At 39.7% G+C, this 18,067-nt stretch overlaps 1 protein-coding gene across 1 annotated transcript in view; it reads left to right on the forward strand.

Moving 5' to 3' along the window:
• ctnnd2b (catenin (cadherin-associated protein), delta 2b) overlaps nucleotides 1-18,067 on the forward strand; it is a 135,839-nt gene that overhangs the window by 53,856 nt on the left and 63,916 nt on the right. The window contains exons 5-10 of the mRNA XM_088014978.1: nucleotides 4,009-4,160; nucleotides 4,250-4,423; nucleotides 5,857-6,002; nucleotides 7,568-7,806; nucleotides 8,941-9,072; nucleotides 13,079-13,322. Coding sequence (XP_087871104.1) covers nucleotides 4,009-4,160; nucleotides 4,250-4,423; nucleotides 5,857-6,002; nucleotides 7,568-7,806; nucleotides 8,941-9,072; nucleotides 13,079-13,322 — 1,087 coding nt within the window. The remainder of the gene's footprint in view (nucleotides 1-4,008; nucleotides 4,161-4,249; nucleotides 4,424-5,856; nucleotides 6,003-7,567; nucleotides 7,807-8,940; nucleotides 9,073-13,078; nucleotides 13,323-18,067) is intronic.

Genomic DNA, 18,067 nt, shown 5'->3' on the forward strand with positions numbered 1-18,067 from the left:
CCGAGCCATACAAAGCGCACCTTAAGTGACAAATAAACAGGAAAAAAAAAGAAAAAAAGAAAAGAAAACTCTGGGAAAATAACCACTGGCTTTGGGCTTGTGTGCAAATACGCGTGAACGTGAATCCATGTAAAAACAAGCCTGGAGTGCAAAGTTCTCCGTTGGCTGTGCGATTTCTGCACGCTCAACTTTCTGTCGTTCTTTTGTGCGTGCGGCTTTGATGAGACGCGTCGCTCTTGACCGAGTCAACTCGAGCTACCTGGACCCCGGAGGTTAAGATCACGTTTTGAAGAGTGCGCCATCACCGTCTGCTCAGTCACTCTCTTCCTTCTAAAGCAATTTTTTCTTCTTTTTTTTTTGTTTCTTCACTGCGGTCAAGCTTTATTTTCCAGCCTTCTGTATCTAGAGAGACTCCTTTTTGCCCTAGGCAGCTGATTTAATCTGTCAGCGGATGCTAACCGCCGCGCTCCGATCCTGTTCTTTAATCATCGCGAACATGCGAAGACTCTTTGTGTCTTCATGTGCTTTTTCAGTGTTTGATTTATCTTTTTCTTTTTTTAGAGACACACAATATTGGATTTTTGTTCAATATCCAATATACGCTAAACTCATTTGACCGATTGCTGATACCAATACCGATATTTTTTCCTATACCTACTTACTCAACCTATATGGTTTTCTCTGCTGTGGAAATAAATCACATTCTTGTTGTCAATTTAGCCTGCTACCAATTTAGCCTGAAAAGGAGGCTGAAAATGATGCAACACTTCCAACTTTCATTAGGTTTAATGCCAAATTTATTAATGACATTTGCTCTCTACGACGATGACAACACTGAAACTTAAAAATGTGTAAATCGTTACAAAACTAAACTCAACCTGTTCACGAGCAACAAGTGAAAAGCTCATCATTCGTGCTTCAATACTTAACAGTCTCTTATGATGTTGTGCTGCAGGCATCAATGTCAACGGTTTGTCATATAAAAACAAAGGTTTTTATTTCGGTGAGTTATTTTTGACAGAATGGTCGATGTATTCAATTTTACAGCTAATATCGGCCGATACCATGCCCATAATATCCTGCATACCTAATTATTTATTTTCCATTTTCTTTGGACTTCTGTCAAAGAGGACAGCTCAAAAAGTTCTCCAAGTGAAAAAGGCTCAGGATTTCACGATGGATGCAGGAAGTCGGTGTTGCAGTGACGTGGGCCGTTTCCCAACAAGCAGCACCAGGACCGAACCGTGCTGCATCTGCACTGCTGCTCACTGCATGCATTAATGCAGCCACTGAGGACACCCGTGCTTAGCCAACATTTTTGCTACGATCCATCAAAAAAAAGAAAAAGAAATGAGTTTTACATCTGTAATTAGGCCTGTTTATAGGGCAGATTAGTGCTTTGATCAGCAAAAGTGGATTAATGTTGGAATTTATAAAAAATTAGTGAGTATTTTAACGTCTGAGCATTTTTTTTTTTTTGGCATGTACTCATAAGGCTCCCAGTCTCCGGTTCTCCTCAAAATTATTCATTTAACTTCCAACTTTACACTGAATGGAACCATCATTGCACATTCCAACTTTGCAGCTCCGGCACAGCTTGAGAGTGCGCTTTGTTGATGAGGTTTTCTCAGTGTGTGCGCTCACATTTGCATGTACTTTGTTGGCGCATTCACAATTCTCCCCCCCCCCCCCCCCAAAAAAAAGCAAAAAAAAAACAAAAAAACGAAACGATTCAACTCATGACACTTCAAGAGCTTCTGAAATTCAGACGAAGCGGTGTCTAAAATTAGCAGCCAAGCGTCGTTTTGGTGCCGTTATGCTCAGGCTGCTGTGTTTCTTCTGCATGTTTTCTTACAAAACGCTCATCTTACGACTTACCTGCCGGTGCTGACGGTTATGATTTAAAAAAAAATTAAAAATACAAACAAAAAAATCAATCATCAATAAATATTATTGATGTAGACCGACTCCCTCGACTGCATTTTTACAACAGCGGGGTTAGAAATTTTAGCTTTAGGTGTTAAAGGAATAGTTCAGATTTTTTAAAGGTAGAAACTAGTCATGTTACATTACGTCAAAGACGAACAGAAAGGTGAGGGACAAAACTTTAAATGTCCACACTGACTCGAGAACTGGATTAGTGGAATAGTGATTTTGTCCATTGAATGCTAAAATGTTGCAGCTGCATCACTTACAGTAATGCCTGATCTTCAGGGTGTTCCTCTCTGTAATTCAGAGGTGCCCAAAGCTTGTCCTCGAGGGCCGGCGTCCTGCACATTTTAGTTCTCTCCCTGGTGCTAGTAACAACCTTTTCAGCAGGTCAATATTCCTCTTAGGCCTTCTAATGAGCCATCATTTGATCCAGGTGCGTTAAACCAGGGAGAGAACTAAAACATGCAGGATGCCGGCCCTCGAGGACCGACTTTGAGCACCCCTGCTGTATTCAACAGGTTTTTGTCTCGGTTGAGAACATTTGAAAATGACCGACACTCTTAGGATAAAATAATCAGCGAATTTTAAGATGGTGAACATTTTATCTAAATGCCGTCGTCAGAACGTTTGATATGCATTTTTTGAACGTTCTTCTGAATCGTGAACCAGTTTGTCTAATTTTACCTCGGCATTATGAACATTTTTTGCATGATTGATTTGTTTTGTCTTGTGATTCTAGTACAAAATGTAGGAAAAAGAATCAAAAGGGGTTAAGATGGAACATTTTTCTACAAGAATAGTTTGTCTTTGCCTTCCTGCCTACAAGCTTTTTTTTTTTTTTTTTTTTAATCGTTGTCTTCCTTTCCGGACGTTTGAACACGCCTGCCTCAGACTTATAAATGTCTAGTTCTGAGCTCCCGTAAAGGTCGGCATGGTATGCAGATGATTTAAATTTGCATGTCGCTGTAGCCGTGATGGGGCGCTTGCGTTTGTCTCCGAAAGCTTTAGGTTAATTGCTTTACCTTCCCCAAAAAGTCGCTCATCAGACTCCTTCAGTTCAAGGCAATTAATCTTGGTCAGCACAATTTCACCATTTAAAAATGCTACAGTAGTGCAAGGAAACAGAACTCTACCAAAAAAAAAAAAAAAAACACAAAAAATCTGAAGATTTTGGGAGAAAATAATCAATTCCTGCATTGTGAAATTCTCCTTTTGCATTGCAGTGTGCAAAACAAAAGCCAGGTAGAAGAGAGAGCAGGAAGGGAGAGAGGTTCAAGGGTCACAGAGCATGAGAGGAAAACGCTAAGAAGAAGCCAGAGAAGTAGAGAAAAAGCAAATTTGTCTCTTAAAACTAGAAAATGTGGAACTTTAGTGATTTGTACCTCAGCTGTCAGCCTGCACTCTCTGTCCTTCTCTCATCGTTTAACTTCAAGGCAAGTTACAAACCTGCCGCTTTTTCAAACACTTGCAAAAAAAAAAAAAAAAAAATAAAGTAGTACGTTGTGTAACACGTGGGATGTAAACTAGGTTGCAAAATGCCTTCAAGGCCGCAGAGAGAATAAGTCTTTCCACAAAGACCGACTGCTGCCAGAGAGAGAGAGAGAGCAGAATCTGAAAATAGTTACATAAAAACGATTTGGCAGAAGTGAGACGGAGGTTTGAGGTGGCTTTTCGACAGACGTTTGTTCCAGTCGGTGACGTAACCTGGTGTCACTCCTCGCTAACGTGCTTCTCACGCTCCTTTCCTCGGCGGCTCCGTTGTCGGTCGTCGTTTCGTTGTCGTCCGATCCTGACCTCTCTCTCTGACGAAAGGTGCAGGAGGGTTTCTCCGTCTTTCCTGACAGAACGAGCACTTGACGTATTTTTTCATTTTATTTTTTTTGCAGAATATCTCAAGATTTAACATGTTTGCATCAGGTTTCTACTAGCGACCACACACTCAAAGAAGTAAAACAATACCGTGGATTGATTATTAAAGAAATAATGATAAAGTTCTCCTTTTTTCCCCCACTCTCTACGTGATGCCATCCTTTCGCTTTTGGCCGTTTTAAGTCCTCTCTTTCAATTTCCTAACAGGACAAGGACTGCTCTCTCAAAGCGCTTTGCAGCTCAACAGCCAGGATGCCTATGCAGCTGCCGGTTACCATAGCAACCAAGGGCTGACGCTCGGGGAAACGGTGGCGGCGCGCGGCGGGCAGGTCGGAGGCGCCATTCACAGCTACAACCAGGTGAATGTTTCTTCCTCTCTCCTCCCGACCCACCGCTGACGCTCTCGCTCAACCCGGGTTTTCCTTTCCCCTCCCCCCCACCTGTCCAGGTGACGTCCAGCCGTGCAGCCGCCCAGTTGGTGGCCACCGACTCGCCCTCTCAGTCCCAGAGAGACGCGTTTGCCCAGCAGGTCCTCGGCAGCGCCTTACACATGTCCACCGACGGCGGAGCCGCACCTGCCGGACCGTCCATGTATTACTCCTGTGCCACTTTGCCTGCTCAGGTACTCAGTGATGGTTACGTTAAAGTTGTGTATTGAAGGACCATCGAATAATCGTCCCTTACTGTTGAAAAACGAGGTTCTGGAAACTCTGCAGCTGCCTGTTTGTTTCCTTTTTTTTTTTTTTTTTTTTTTTTTTGCAGTGGTTGCAGGTCAATAAACACCTATATGTTTATAACTGAGAGAACAAATCCAACATGGAGATAAATGTTGTAAAACTATCAATTCAAAGCTGACTTTTATATTTTATTTTTTTGGCATTATGATGCTGACTTTGCTCATTTTTAGGAAACAGTTTTTAATTACAGAGAACTGCAAAATGAATTCAGATAGCATGTTTTTTTTTTTGTTTTTTTTTTTTTTTTCCCATTACAACCAGAAGCTTAATTGTATTTGTGATTTTCTGGTTCTTGGAGCGGTTTTCAGTTTCAGTTCTGTTTTTGCGGATGGTTTGGACCGGATTCTGTTAGACGGTCCAGGCTCGTGTTATTATTCACAACATAACTTTGCTTTATGGAAAATGTATAAACATTAAACACAGAGATTGAGCCCAAATGTCTTTCCTCACCAAATCCTGATATGTAAAATTAAACTTTTGATAATTAGTTGTACAGAGTGACAATAGACGGAACAATAGACAATTTTATGGTGTAATTACTAAGCCTCATAAGCAATGTTTTATTTTTTTTTTTGAGCATTATGTAGTGTCTTTTAGGCCTTTTAGGCTGTAATGTAACAAAAGCAACAGAATACATCTTAGTGTCATTATTTACCAACATTATCTGATCTCATTTTGAAAGTTCAGACAAAGAAAAAGAAACAGTAATTAAGTGTTTGGTAGGATGCTTCAATAAAACGTCACTTTGTTGTTATGATTGCGTAAAATGGAAGTATTTTGATTCGCTGTAATGTAATCAAGTCTCCCAGATCACACATAGTACAGAAACTTCTTGGCTGAAGATTTGCAGAAAAAAATTAGTTTACCGTTTACCGTTTACTGTTTTTGCATGAAAATAGTCAAGTTTTCTTTGCGTTTGAACTGAAATAGATAGGTTTGCGCCCACTGTTGTATGTGCACATATTGTTATTTTAATTGTGTCTAAAGAACTAATCCTGTGTAGATAATGATCGATCAGTGCTCGGTCTGGTGCTATGTGCTTTTTTTTTTGTTTGTTTTTAGCAAACATCTTTGCTAAATAAAATGATGAGTGAACCTGGTTTGGAGACGTTTTGCTCACGGCTGCTTTTGTAAAAGTCAAATCCTTCCATCAGTTCAGCTCTTCATGTTTACTCTCTGCTCTTCATCAGAGATTTTGTCTCGAGATTTTTGTTTATTTACATTCACGTATCGAGAAAAAAAATCATTAGAAGTTGACTAGCATTCCGTCTTAATGATGTCCAAATGATTTTATTTTATTTTTTTTCCTGGACTGCAGCGCGTCAGCTCCCCTCTGCAGGCGGTGGGATCCCCCACCAAGCTGCAGCGCCTGGGCTCAGCCTCCGCCGACATGCCTAGCTACGCCACGCTGCAGAGAGTGTCTTCACCCAAACAGTCACCGAGCCGACTTGCAAAATCCTACAGGTCGGTTGAAGTTCATTAGAGCTGCTTCGTTTACAACACGGCTTTCCCTGTTGTTGTCCAGGGATTTTTCTTTAGCTACCAAACTTTTCCAGTAGTTTTGAAACGATAACTTCTTATAAATTTGGTATACACTGTAAAAAAAAAAATCTCTATTTTACGGTAAAGTACCAGCAGCCATAAATACATATTTGTTTTGATTTTTTTACAGCATTTTTTTTTTTATTTATTTTTTTTTACAGCGTACCTTGACAGCAGCAAGCGGCCCATGTCTTGTTCTGTAATGTCATTTTGTTGAGGAAATAAAAATGACACACAGGCAGCTTTGTCAGGATGCCGCTTTGATTATGTCTTGTGATTTGCTTTTCCAACACTAAAATCTACCACGACCTGACCATGCAAATGAGTTTGAGTTAAATAACATGTTTCCACATCCTAACAAGCTGTTGTGCAAAGCTAATTGTGTGGAAACGCGGCCCAAACAAGAGAGCCGTCAGCCGGAACAATGTGAAGGAGTTTAAAACACGCTTCAAAACTGTAATATAGCAGTGTGGCGGATTAAAATTTTAATTTCCAGGTTATTGGCTCTTCTAAAACCACGGTGTTGTTACTTTTTATGTAAAAAACCAGATGACAGACAGAACTGTTAAAGGTGCACCCTGTCTCTTTCAGTCAACATCACCGGCCTGTAGGAATATATTTACTGTACATCCAAAACTTGAGTGGGATTTTTATGACGGTGCATTCGAGTGTTTGTAGATAGAAAAAAAGGAGTAAATATTTGCTAAAAACTCAGAAATGTTGTGATTAATCTCATGCATTTTTTAGAAAACTTAGAATTTTTCAAGAAAATTTTCGTCATTTGAAATTTAGAAATATCCAAGTGTTTTGTAGAAAATTTCTGATGTTAATCTAAAAATGAGATTTTTCTTCTAGCAAATGTTTTTTTTTCTAGAACATTTCTGAGATTACATTAAAAGATTGAGAGTTTTTTTTGGCCCTATAGTGATTGCAGATTTAGCATTTTTGCTGTATTGAAATGAAAGCATCTGGTTTTGAGTTTCTTTTGGGCTCAATTGAATACATTTATTTTCAGCAATAGGAACAAGATCTGGGTCACTTTTTTCAAAAACCTCTACTATGATTAGCGACATCTAATGAACAAAAGCTGATGTGGGAGCAGCAGAGTTGGCGTCTCAGTGGATAAACTTGCTTTTACCTTTTGTTAAAACTTGGTTAAGAGACTAATACTTTGTTGCACTTTGCATTTTCCTCTGTAAGAAAATTATGTTTGTGACAATTTTTACCCTTATTACAAATTAAAAGTCTCCATCTGCATCGACGGGCCAAATATGTATCACTTTTGAACTGCAGTTGGGGGACGCACAAAATCAGTCTAGGGGCCCAAATGGCCCCTGGACCGCACTTTGGACACTCCTGTTTCAGACGTTTCCATAGAATTACATCTTTGTGCTTCCTCTACACATAAAACATCTCAAAGAAACTGAAAATAGCTAAGATAGGTACCGTACCTAACAATAAAACACCTGCTCCTCCCTGCCCTGCAGCACTTCATCGCCCATCAACATGGCGGCCGGTTCCTCCTCCCCGCTCCCCATGGCCACCTCCCCCGGTGGGAACCACACCTCATCGCCCATCCACCAGCTCAGCTCGGCCGTGGGAAGCTACGCCACCCTGTCGCCCACCAAGCGCATGCTGCATCACATTGGAGCCGACAGCTACAAGATCTCCCACGAGCTCTACGCCAACGCAACCCTGCAAAGGCCTGGGAGCCTGGCAGGTAGAGGTCAAGGCAATTTCATTTCTACTTTTCGAGTGTGCGTGTTTGTCACGTTTGCAGCTCGTTGTTTCATTAGTTTTGTTTTGGTTTTTTTGTGGCTTCCGTGTCCCTCGTTTGCTGCAAACTCCATTTCTGTTTCCCTTTTCATCAACAATCTCATCAGAGTCGTGGGTTCTCTTAAGGGCTTTCTTTAATTTTTGTGGATGCTAGTTAATGTGACATGAGCCCAATATCTGTTCATGTGTGATTAATGTTCAGCAGCTTGGGGACAAAGTTATGATAGAAAGCACATGCCACCTAATGTCTGATATAACCGGCTTCATGTTTTATTCAGAATCCATTAGATATATATATTAAAAAAAAGGCGTGGATGAGATGTGTTGCTTATACTCCAGATAATAATTTTGTTGTGTTTTTTTTTTTTTTTTTTTTGAGAAAACATTTCAGGGTTTCATCTTTCTCAGCTTTTCAAAATCTGTACCGTAGCAATCTCACCTTTGGTAAAGATGTGTAAAATAAATAAATAAATAAATAAATAAAGTAAAAAAAAAAAAATATATATATATATAATTTTTTTTGCAGCAGCACAATCTTATACTGGGAAAAATCCCACTTGTTTTAACATGGCTGCTAGTACATTCAGTCGCCTTCAGTCGTTTGGGGGCTGCACTCTGTGACATTTCCCAAGGTTGGAGCAGATGGAGACATGTTTGGTGATCCTCTTTTCACAATCTCTCTATACCAGTGGTTCCCAAACTTTTTCTCCTGCGCCCCCCCAGTGATTTCCAAAGATATTTATTTTAAAAGGGTTATTTGGGGTTATCGACAAGGTTTTGGTTGAAAAGGTTATTTCCTAAAATGGAAACTCTGTATAAATGTATCCTAATTAAAGTCTGGATTTTTCCATAATTTCTAGTGTGACTATGAAAGTTTAAATAAAGACACATTTACTTTAAGAGTTTTTACACATCTTTACAAAGATGGAATCGAACAAAGATTCTTTTACATCATCCATCTTCTTCGTCGGCATATCTAACACTGCTTTTAACGCAACACAAAGCTATTTGGTGATGATCATCAACAATATTTCCACACAACAGAGATGCGTTTGTCTAAAGTCAATCACATTGTGTCCTCCAGGCTCCAGGGGTTCGTACAGCAGCCAGCACAGTCACCTGGGCTCTGAACTGCGGCCCCTCCAGTCCCCCGAGCACCACATTGATCCCATCTATGAGGACAGAGTCTACACCAAGCCCAACCTTAGAGGACAAGGTGAGCGGACATATATTGACAGAGGTTGTGTGTTTAGGGCATACAGGGGGACGTCTACAAGTACTGAGGTCTATTAAGCAAAATCCCACAAGACAGGAGATGGGGGGGGTGCAGACAGGAGGTTTGACAGATGGAGGCTGAGCAGAGAGTCAACACATTGAGCAGGAGATAAAGCCAGAGGTGAAACCAGAACTGCACTGAAATGATAAACACAGAGATGGCATTAGAGCTGTTTTGCAACCATCCAGAAGCAAAATTCAGCGTGTAAAAACGGCATTGTTGTTTTGATCAGCTGCAGTGAGAAATAAACAGAGGCGGGCAGAGTACCCAAAAATTTACTCAAGTAAGAGTAGCGCTAGCTCAACAAATTTTTGCTCAAGAAAAAGTAAAAAGTAGCCAACCGAGAAATTACTCGAGTAAGAGTAAAAAGAATAACTGATCAAATTATCAATCAATTAATATTTAAAAATTACATCATCAGACAGATCAAAAATATAAAGTTAAGTCGAAATTTTAAAATGGCAATCATTTATATAGGTAACAACAAATAGCAAAATTCGGCAAAAGAATATTTTCAAATCAACTTATTCAACATAAAAGTTATGAAACTTTAACAAAAAACTGCAGGTGTGTGTGTCTGTTGAATTTTTGTTTAAAACATGTTTGTCCATTCAGTGCATAGAGAGTCCAGAAATTTTACTCAAGAGTAGCAATACTTTATTATAAACTTACTCAAATAAATGTAAAAAGTACAGCGTAGTGAAAATACTCCTAAAAGGAATGTTTTTCAAAAAAAAAGTTACTCAAGAAAATGTGATTGAATAAATCTAACTAGTTTCTAAGTCGATTCCGATCTTGTACATCTGATATCGTAGCATAAATAGTGTTTTCCCAAAAGTTGGCCTGCCATCTTTTATTTCTTTTTGGTCAAAAATTCTGTGGCATGAACTCAGCCATTATTAAACAATATTGCACTTTTCACAATTGTAAGGTAATGCAATTTTATTTCTATAGCACATTTTCAGCAACAAGGCAATTCAAAGTGCTTCTGAATTGCAATTGTAGCTACACAGTGCTCATTATTTGCTATGCAGACACTCTGTCTGCACCGCTGAAAATTCATGCACAGCATGCCGATCCGTGCCAGGAGAGAGAAACAGACTTCTTTGAATAACTCGACTTATTTCACCACTAGGTGGCACTCAGACATGTGTAAAACATTAAACTATGATCATTAAATCTAGTTTGGCAAAAGTCGTTTAATGTCCATTTAATATACTTCACATAAAAAGTTAGTTTTATAAGTTTAAGATTTTGTGTGTTTGTAAAACAATAATTTACATCAGCTTAAAAAGGTTCGAATAATTTTCATTATAATTTTACAGGTGAGACGGTAAAAGAGGAGGATGGTTTGGCTGGGAAATTGCTTATTGATTTTCATATTGATTCATATTTCAGAGGCTAGATTACTGATTTAGACGAACATATGAGACTTAGATGTGTTAAATGGCTTTCTATCAAAATGCCCTCCATCCCTTCCTTTACTGTGTTTTATCTGACCTCCTTTCTTCAAAAGCTAACATAAAAGGATGTAAATTGTCAGAATAACCCAATTTAAAAAAATAATTATGTTGAATATTTGCAGATTTGCCAAATGGTTAGAAACACCACTACACCTCCTTGCGAAGACCCGTTAAGTGTTTTCACATGTAGTCACTTTCCAGTCACATATTTTAATTCATTTTATGAGAATTTTATATGACAAACAGAAAGTAGTGCATTGAAATTGTTAACTGGAATGAAAATGACACCTTTCTTTTCTTGGCTTGTAAGTTGTTCCATAGATTCAAATGAAAATATTTGACTTGTAGATTATTTAATTAAAACTCCAATTTATTTTCAATATAAAAGAAAAGCTGAGGTGTTTTGAAAGGCAACATTAAACAGAGTTTACTGCTGGGGTTTATTAAGAGACCCAAATTAAGCAGATCTGAACCGTCTTCCATCCTAAGCGATGTACACACAGCCCCGTTTTGTCAATAACTTACCAGTCATTAGTTACAACTTTACAGAATATTCTGAAAAGCTCCCTTAGGTAAAATAAAAAGGGTGCAGAAGTGAAATCCAAGGAGTTTGCTGTAGAACCTGCATGGTAATAAGGCCAGGAAGACAACAGGAAGTAGCACTAAACACCTGCAGAGTGTTCCTATCCACTGAACCAATTACGTTCCGAAATCAGCCCATAAAAGACGCCGCCACACGACACCTTGAATAAAGCGCCGGATCAAACAAACACAGCGTGAAAAGAGCAGAAACAGGCACAGCTTGATTACTGTCAAGCAGCGGTTTAATGATGTTATGTTCCAGCCTGGGTTAATATACATAGGAGATCCTCTCCGTTCTCCGTCTGATGACGGAAGTGCTTTTAACCAAGCCAGGTAGGCAAATCCAATCGGGGTCTCGGTGGCAATTTGTCTTCCAGTCACAGTCTGTTAACTGATTAGTCTCAAAGATGAAAATTAATCTCAATTAATCCCTTGGGCATTAGCTCGGGCGCCTTGCAATCAACGTAAATCAAGCGTGCGCCGAAACGTTGTTGGAGCGGCGCCATGGATCTCGGTCGCCTGGTTGGGTGAACGTCGTGGCCAACGGGAATAACGTGCAGAAAGAGAATAAAATGAGCACGCTCCAGTTCGTTCAGAAACCAATCTCCATCATATAGAGTCGGCTTACTCAACCGATCCACTACTATGGATTTAAAGGATTTTGATGCTGATGGTACCAGGAGACGAAAGCAGGAAACCAAGGAGTTTTGAAATAACAAAAAAGTGATCTCCGGTTCTGCACTTATGAGTGAGATTCAGATCGGTGAGGTGGTCTGGGTTAGAACCGAGCAGGTCGCACATCATCAGGCTCTGGAGGGGGTCCTGTAGTTATCTTGGTATGTATACGAAACATGACCCAACTTGGCTCCCACACGGATGGCCAAAGCATCGATCACATTACCCAGGTCTGTCCTGGACTGTTTTACAATCCGTTTTTGTCTGAGCTACCGTCTGGAAATGGCTTTTTTTGTTTTCATCAGCAGTCCCACATCTTTACAACAAAATGTATAAAGGCTTGCTTCCTGTGGTAAACTGAGTGCATTCAGCAGAACTGAGCCCTAAAAAAAGAAAACAAATATCATCCTGATATGTCAGAAGGTTTGTGAGAATCTGAATACTGAATTTCATAGAAGGCTCCTCAATGTATTTCCCAAAACTCATATAAATGCTATTGTTTGTTAGGAAGAATGGAAGCACATTTAGTTTGTGTGATCCAATTAGCGTTGGCCTAGCAACACAGTAGAATTAAAGAAAAGTATAAAACTTCAGTGAAAGTTTATGGGCAAATAAGAAATCTGTGATGTTTAAATGATATTAATGTCATATTTTGTGAATTACTTGTATAAAGTTTGGAAATTTTAAGTGGAAGTAAATTTAGCTTCTCAAAAACAAAAACAGTTCAAAAATCCACTAAGAGACGGGAATCAGTTTGAGAATATATTCATACTCCTTTAACTTCTCCACATTCATACAACCATAAACTAATACAGTGTGTCTGACGTAAAACAAAAATCCACTGTAATCGTCACGTTTTTCACATTGGTGTGCTTGTCTCTACACTAACAACGTGTAAACTTTTCAAATTAATACTTTGATCTGATGTCCCACTTGTGCAGCTGAAGTTGTCTGTATTTGTCTCATGATGTTTGCTTTTGTTTTACTTTTCCCTCCGGTGTCGTTGCTTTCTACTGCTCCTGCTTCCCGTACATGGATCCTTGGGTTTGGCGTGGGGGGTTCTTGGGGGGGGCTCGTGTTTGCCTGTGCTTTGCTTCTCCTTCCCCCTTTTCCCCGCTGACTGAAACCCCCTCCACGCCTACCTTAAACCCCCCCAGTGGTGAACCAGCTGTACCAAGAGGTCCTCAACTATCTGTTTCATCCTTACGCTCCTCTTCCCGCTCTAGCCCCGTCCTCCCCCGGTGTTGACCCAATCCCCTTGCAGCGAACGGGAAGCCAGAGCGCCGCCGGCACCTTCCAGCGAGGCAGCTACGCCACGGGAGGCGGGGCGGCCGACTACGCCAATCCGTACCGCACTCTGCAGTTCTGTCCCTCCACCGAGTCCCCTTACAGCAAGTCGGGCCCGGCTCTTCCCCCTGAGCCTGCTCTGGGCAGGTCTCCATCGGTGGACAGCATCCAAAAGGACCCAAGGTGAGGAGAAAAAATAATAATAATAAAAAAAGACATTAATGCTCTGACTTGTTGATGAAGCCCTTTGCTCTGCTTCCTCTCCACTTTCACAAAACTTACTGAGGGCCAGATTCACCAAAGAAAACTTGTTTTTTTTAGTTTTTGTTTCGAGCATTGAGGAGAAATATTGACACCGACAGCATCTAGAAGTGAACAACAAATGGGTGCCAAAGATAAGTGCTGCTTCAACAGTCTGCGGCTGCGGAAAATTGACTGTCGGGGGTTTGATGGTTTTGGTAGACAAAAGGTTGGCTGAATCTGGGCTTTAGTATGAGGCGCACGTCATGCCACATCTTTCACCGTCCCCTCCGGTTTGACCGGTCTTAAAGCTCACTCACTCAGCTGTCTGAATGCCTGCGCAGCACCTCCAGAGCCGGTTTTAAACCTCACCATCACGGCTAGGTCCGACATTCCTCTCCGTCGGCATCGATCGGCTACATTCGGTGCGTCTGGGAGGGCGCGGCGGAGGCGTGCTGAGATTAAAAAAGAAAAGAAAAAAAAAGAAGGACCAGCAAGAGAGATGCGCATAAAAGACAGTGAGTTTAGTAGCTGTTTTACAGGCTGTTTCTTCCCCCTTTAGCACTAGTCAGGCACTAAAACTAGAATCTGAATGTGTCTTAGATTTGTTTCGTTTTCTTTCTATTTATTTGCTGGTGTAAACAACAGAAACAGTCTGAATCGAGCTCGAGTCTCTCACTTTGGCATTTCGGCTCATGTTTTACGCCATCAGAGTGTCATGCTGTTCTAGAAATGGTTAAAAAAAAATTAAATGTGTACTTTTACTTCTCAAAACTGTTCCTGCGGTTTTCATTGCTCTTTTCTTCACCCATCGTCCAAGTGGTTATTTCTCTGTGCGCATTGCACCCGCTGTGTCTGTTTGCTCACTCTTTTGCTCCGGCATCATTGTTTTGTGCCCTCAACACATCTGCCCTGCTTCATCAAATTAGCAGACTTGCCGACCCATAGCATCTTTGCTTAATGTGCACGACATGCGCGCTCAGCATCAGCGCTAACCATGCCTAGCTCCTCCATTAAAGTGAGGGTTTCCCCCCAGCCCCCTAAGACTACACTCATAAAATAAACAAGTGATCTATGGTAGCGTTAACTTGCTCAATAATACATCTGCGCCTCTCTGTCAACAAATCCCATTACTTCACTTTAATTCAGTTCAACTTAGTTCGTCTGTGTAGCACCAGCGCACAACAAAATGTGCTTTCAAGGCAACTCCTGAAAATAAGTGGGTTAGGGTTAGAAAATTTAAACTAAATGGGTGCAGTTCTTGCCTGGATATATATATATATATATATATATATATATATATATATATATATATATATATATATATATATATATATATATATATATATATATATATATATATATATATATATATATATATATATATATAATTTATTCCAATTTTTTCCAGATTCTTATTATTTCAATTTGAGATATCTAGATGCAATCCTGGGTTTTGGGCCTTTATTCACTATCTGACTAAACCCAACTCCCAGTCTCTGTTGTTTGCTAACTTTCTGCTAGAAAACAGAAAGTTAGTTAACAGAAAGTATTAGCTAACTTTGTATTTATTATTATTGTATTACTGATACAAGTTAGTATTAGCCAACTTGTATTTTTTAATAGTGATTTAAAAAAAAATACATGCATGCAGTAGTGTTTCCCTAATGGGAATGTTTTGTTGCTAATCTTGGGTTCCTTAACAATGAACTTCATAGTGTAACAGAGCTCGTATTGGCTGCTGCAGCCTCCTTACTGTCTGTGTGCCGACTCTTCTCACTGTGCACAGAAAGCGGCTGAAACATTAGAAATTGAATTTTGTGATGCGTTTCTTTAAGTTTTGTCCGACTACGTTGAATTATGTTGCAAAACCAAATGAACGAAAGAGTCGTATCAAAACAGAGGGCGTACGATAACGTCACTTCGCGCTACAATAAACTGCTCTGTGTGAAAATATTGTCTGTAATCCTTGGGGGGTTTTGTAAGACTGCAGCTTCGTTGTGTCGAATCAGATACAACCCTAAAAGAATCGTAGGGCAATGTGTGTTTAGGGGAACTTTAGAGTAGCTTTTGTTGATCTAGCAAATTGGGATTAAAATATTCTTAAACAGAATATTCCTACTTTTTCAAATTCTGATTCATATTTAGACCCAGTTACAAACAGTGTCATTTTATGTAATAAAATACTACCAATCACAAGAGCCCAAGACTTAATAAAATCTAAGATTTTGCAAAACCTAAGTTGTTACGTTAAACTCTCATCTAAATCCTCAGATTTTCCCACACTGAGTCATTTCACCATCTACAAAGTAGCAGCTAGAGCTATAGTTTATCATTTAGAGACATTATCATTTTCCCTTTTTTTGCGGGATTTACTGACAAAAAGAAGAGAATGGAATAATCAGAAGTATCAGATTTGCCCAATCAAGATGTCAGCTTAGGTGTTTAGTGCTTTCATCGTTACCACTCATGATCTCTAAACGTGCGGGCCAGGAAAATACTGTAAAACCTTACCCTCAAACGCTCTCAAGACAATTACTTTATTAGACGTAAACATGCTTATGATAAGGACATTGCTGAAGTAGCCGTCCAATAATTCTTAAAAGTTCTTAATTATACTCTAAGCGCTTAACGCGAAAATGGTATTCACAAAACATGCAAACAACCTTTTTTTTATTTGTTCATTACATCGCGACTCTGATTGGATTCGCTATCACTTTAAACACTAGAAAACAACGTCCTCAAACGAATGATGATGGTTGTGTTTTCTAGACCATTATTCACCTGATAAGTTGACTCACAATCCAAATAAAACCTCAAGTAGACGAACTTCTCTACAGAAGCTAACTCTGTAGGTATAGAAAAAATGAAAACAAGCTATTTTTATCTCCAAGCCCAACCCTCTCTTTACCTGTCATGCTCACCATCTTCCCTCCACTCACCCAGCATGCATGGCCTGCTCCACCCGGTCCTCCTCCACCCATTGCCTGACAACTAAATGTTGAGAGAGAAAGATGAGTCTAGCGATTGCGTCTTTATCTACTTACTAACCATCATCATTTTTTGACGATTACCTGAACAACTTCTTGCAAGACACCGAACGTCTACAACTCTCTTGTTTCTCTCTGCCTGTCCCCCCTCGATAGGTACGACCCCGAATTCCTTGTGTGGAATCAAAATCAAGCCGAGCAAAGAATGACAAAGTAATCCAACTATTTATTCTTACGTAATGTACATTTCTGTCTATCTGACCTTTTGTCTCATCCACCGAATCTCTCCATCATCTCTACATGGCACTAATATCTGATGCAAATGTTAACGGTAGCATGGCAACATTTCACATTTGTTACTGTCACCCAATTAGCGGCTCATCGAACTGGGATCGCTCATTATGTCAGAATTAACTGGATTTGAAATTGCATCAAAAAAATTCAAGTAAATAGGCTCCGCTGTCAGTTTGCAGACATAATCCAGCCAGTTCCTATGTTTTAGTTTTTGTTTTGTTTTGTGTTTTTGGCGACTCAGCAATCCTCATTCTCTCCTTTGGCTTCTCGTCTACCCATTCATCCTGCCATCCGTTTATGTACTGGTTGGTTCCGTCACTCATTGTGTCTTCATTGTCCGTTCAGGTGATTTTTGAAACCGTCTTGTGTTGGCTGTGCTCATGTGGCTGGCTAGTTTTAATTTCAGCTCCTGACTTTGATTTATTATTATTATTATTATTATTATTATTATTATTATTATTATTATTATTATTATTATTATTATTATTATTATTATTATTTTCATCTTTACCAAAGAGCAATCGTTGGTGAAACTTGTCCTTAAATAGACTTTACATCTAACCAACAGTAGTGACATAAACATAAGATCAGGTAACGATTTCTAACTATTTGTGTTGTAGTGCTAATGGTGTGGCTGTAGAAGTAGTCAACTTTGATTTAGCCCTTTACACTCATTTGCTGTTACACGATTTATTGAACTCAAAAAAAGTGTAAAAACAAGGCAAAGCACCCTTGCTGCTTCCTGTGGACTTAATGGTGGAAGTAGCAGCCATTTGCAGCAAACTGAATGCAGTTTGTTAATTAAACGTGTGATCACACTCATAAAACAAGCAGCTCTACAGTATTTCCTTCTGGGTGAAAATAGGTGCTGTCTACAGTGGGATATTTCATACTCTAGTGTAGCAACCAATGGTTTAAGATAATGTCCTATTTATTACTCATAGTCACTCGAAGGCATATGTGATTATATTAATGTGGGGGGGGGGGGTATGTCACATGGGTTATTTTGATCTGATTAGGGATCAGAATTTTTCAAATGAAAAGTCAATTCTCTATTCTTCAGCCACAATGGAGAGTCAGGACATTTGGGTGCAAACATATCACGTTAACCCTGAAGCACGGGGAGGAAAGCATGAGGCTTTGGGATTCTTTTAAAACTGTATCGTTCCGTAACTGGGTCGGCCACCAACTACAGAGTATAACCAGACGTTTGTAGGCTCAAATAATTCCTGGAAGCTTCGCCTTTTTTTCATCGTCAGTCCGCTTTCTTTTGGTAAATGATTAATGTGGAGTTGTGGCGTTTTGGATCAGCAGTGGTTTTTACCCGGGAACTCTCCAGTGAATGACATTTTCTAACTATGGCTGAGCTACGACATTCAGCCATAGTTGGGGAGCTATCGCTCT

Source organism: Poecilia mexicana, unplaced genomic scaffold (assembly GCF_051168715.1).
Source record: "Poecilia mexicana isolate PSO_F unplaced genomic scaffold, ASM5116871v1 scaffold_17, whole genome shotgun sequence".
Classification (NCBI taxonomy): Eukaryota; Metazoa; Chordata; class Actinopteri; order Cyprinodontiformes; family Poeciliidae; genus Poecilia; species Poecilia mexicana.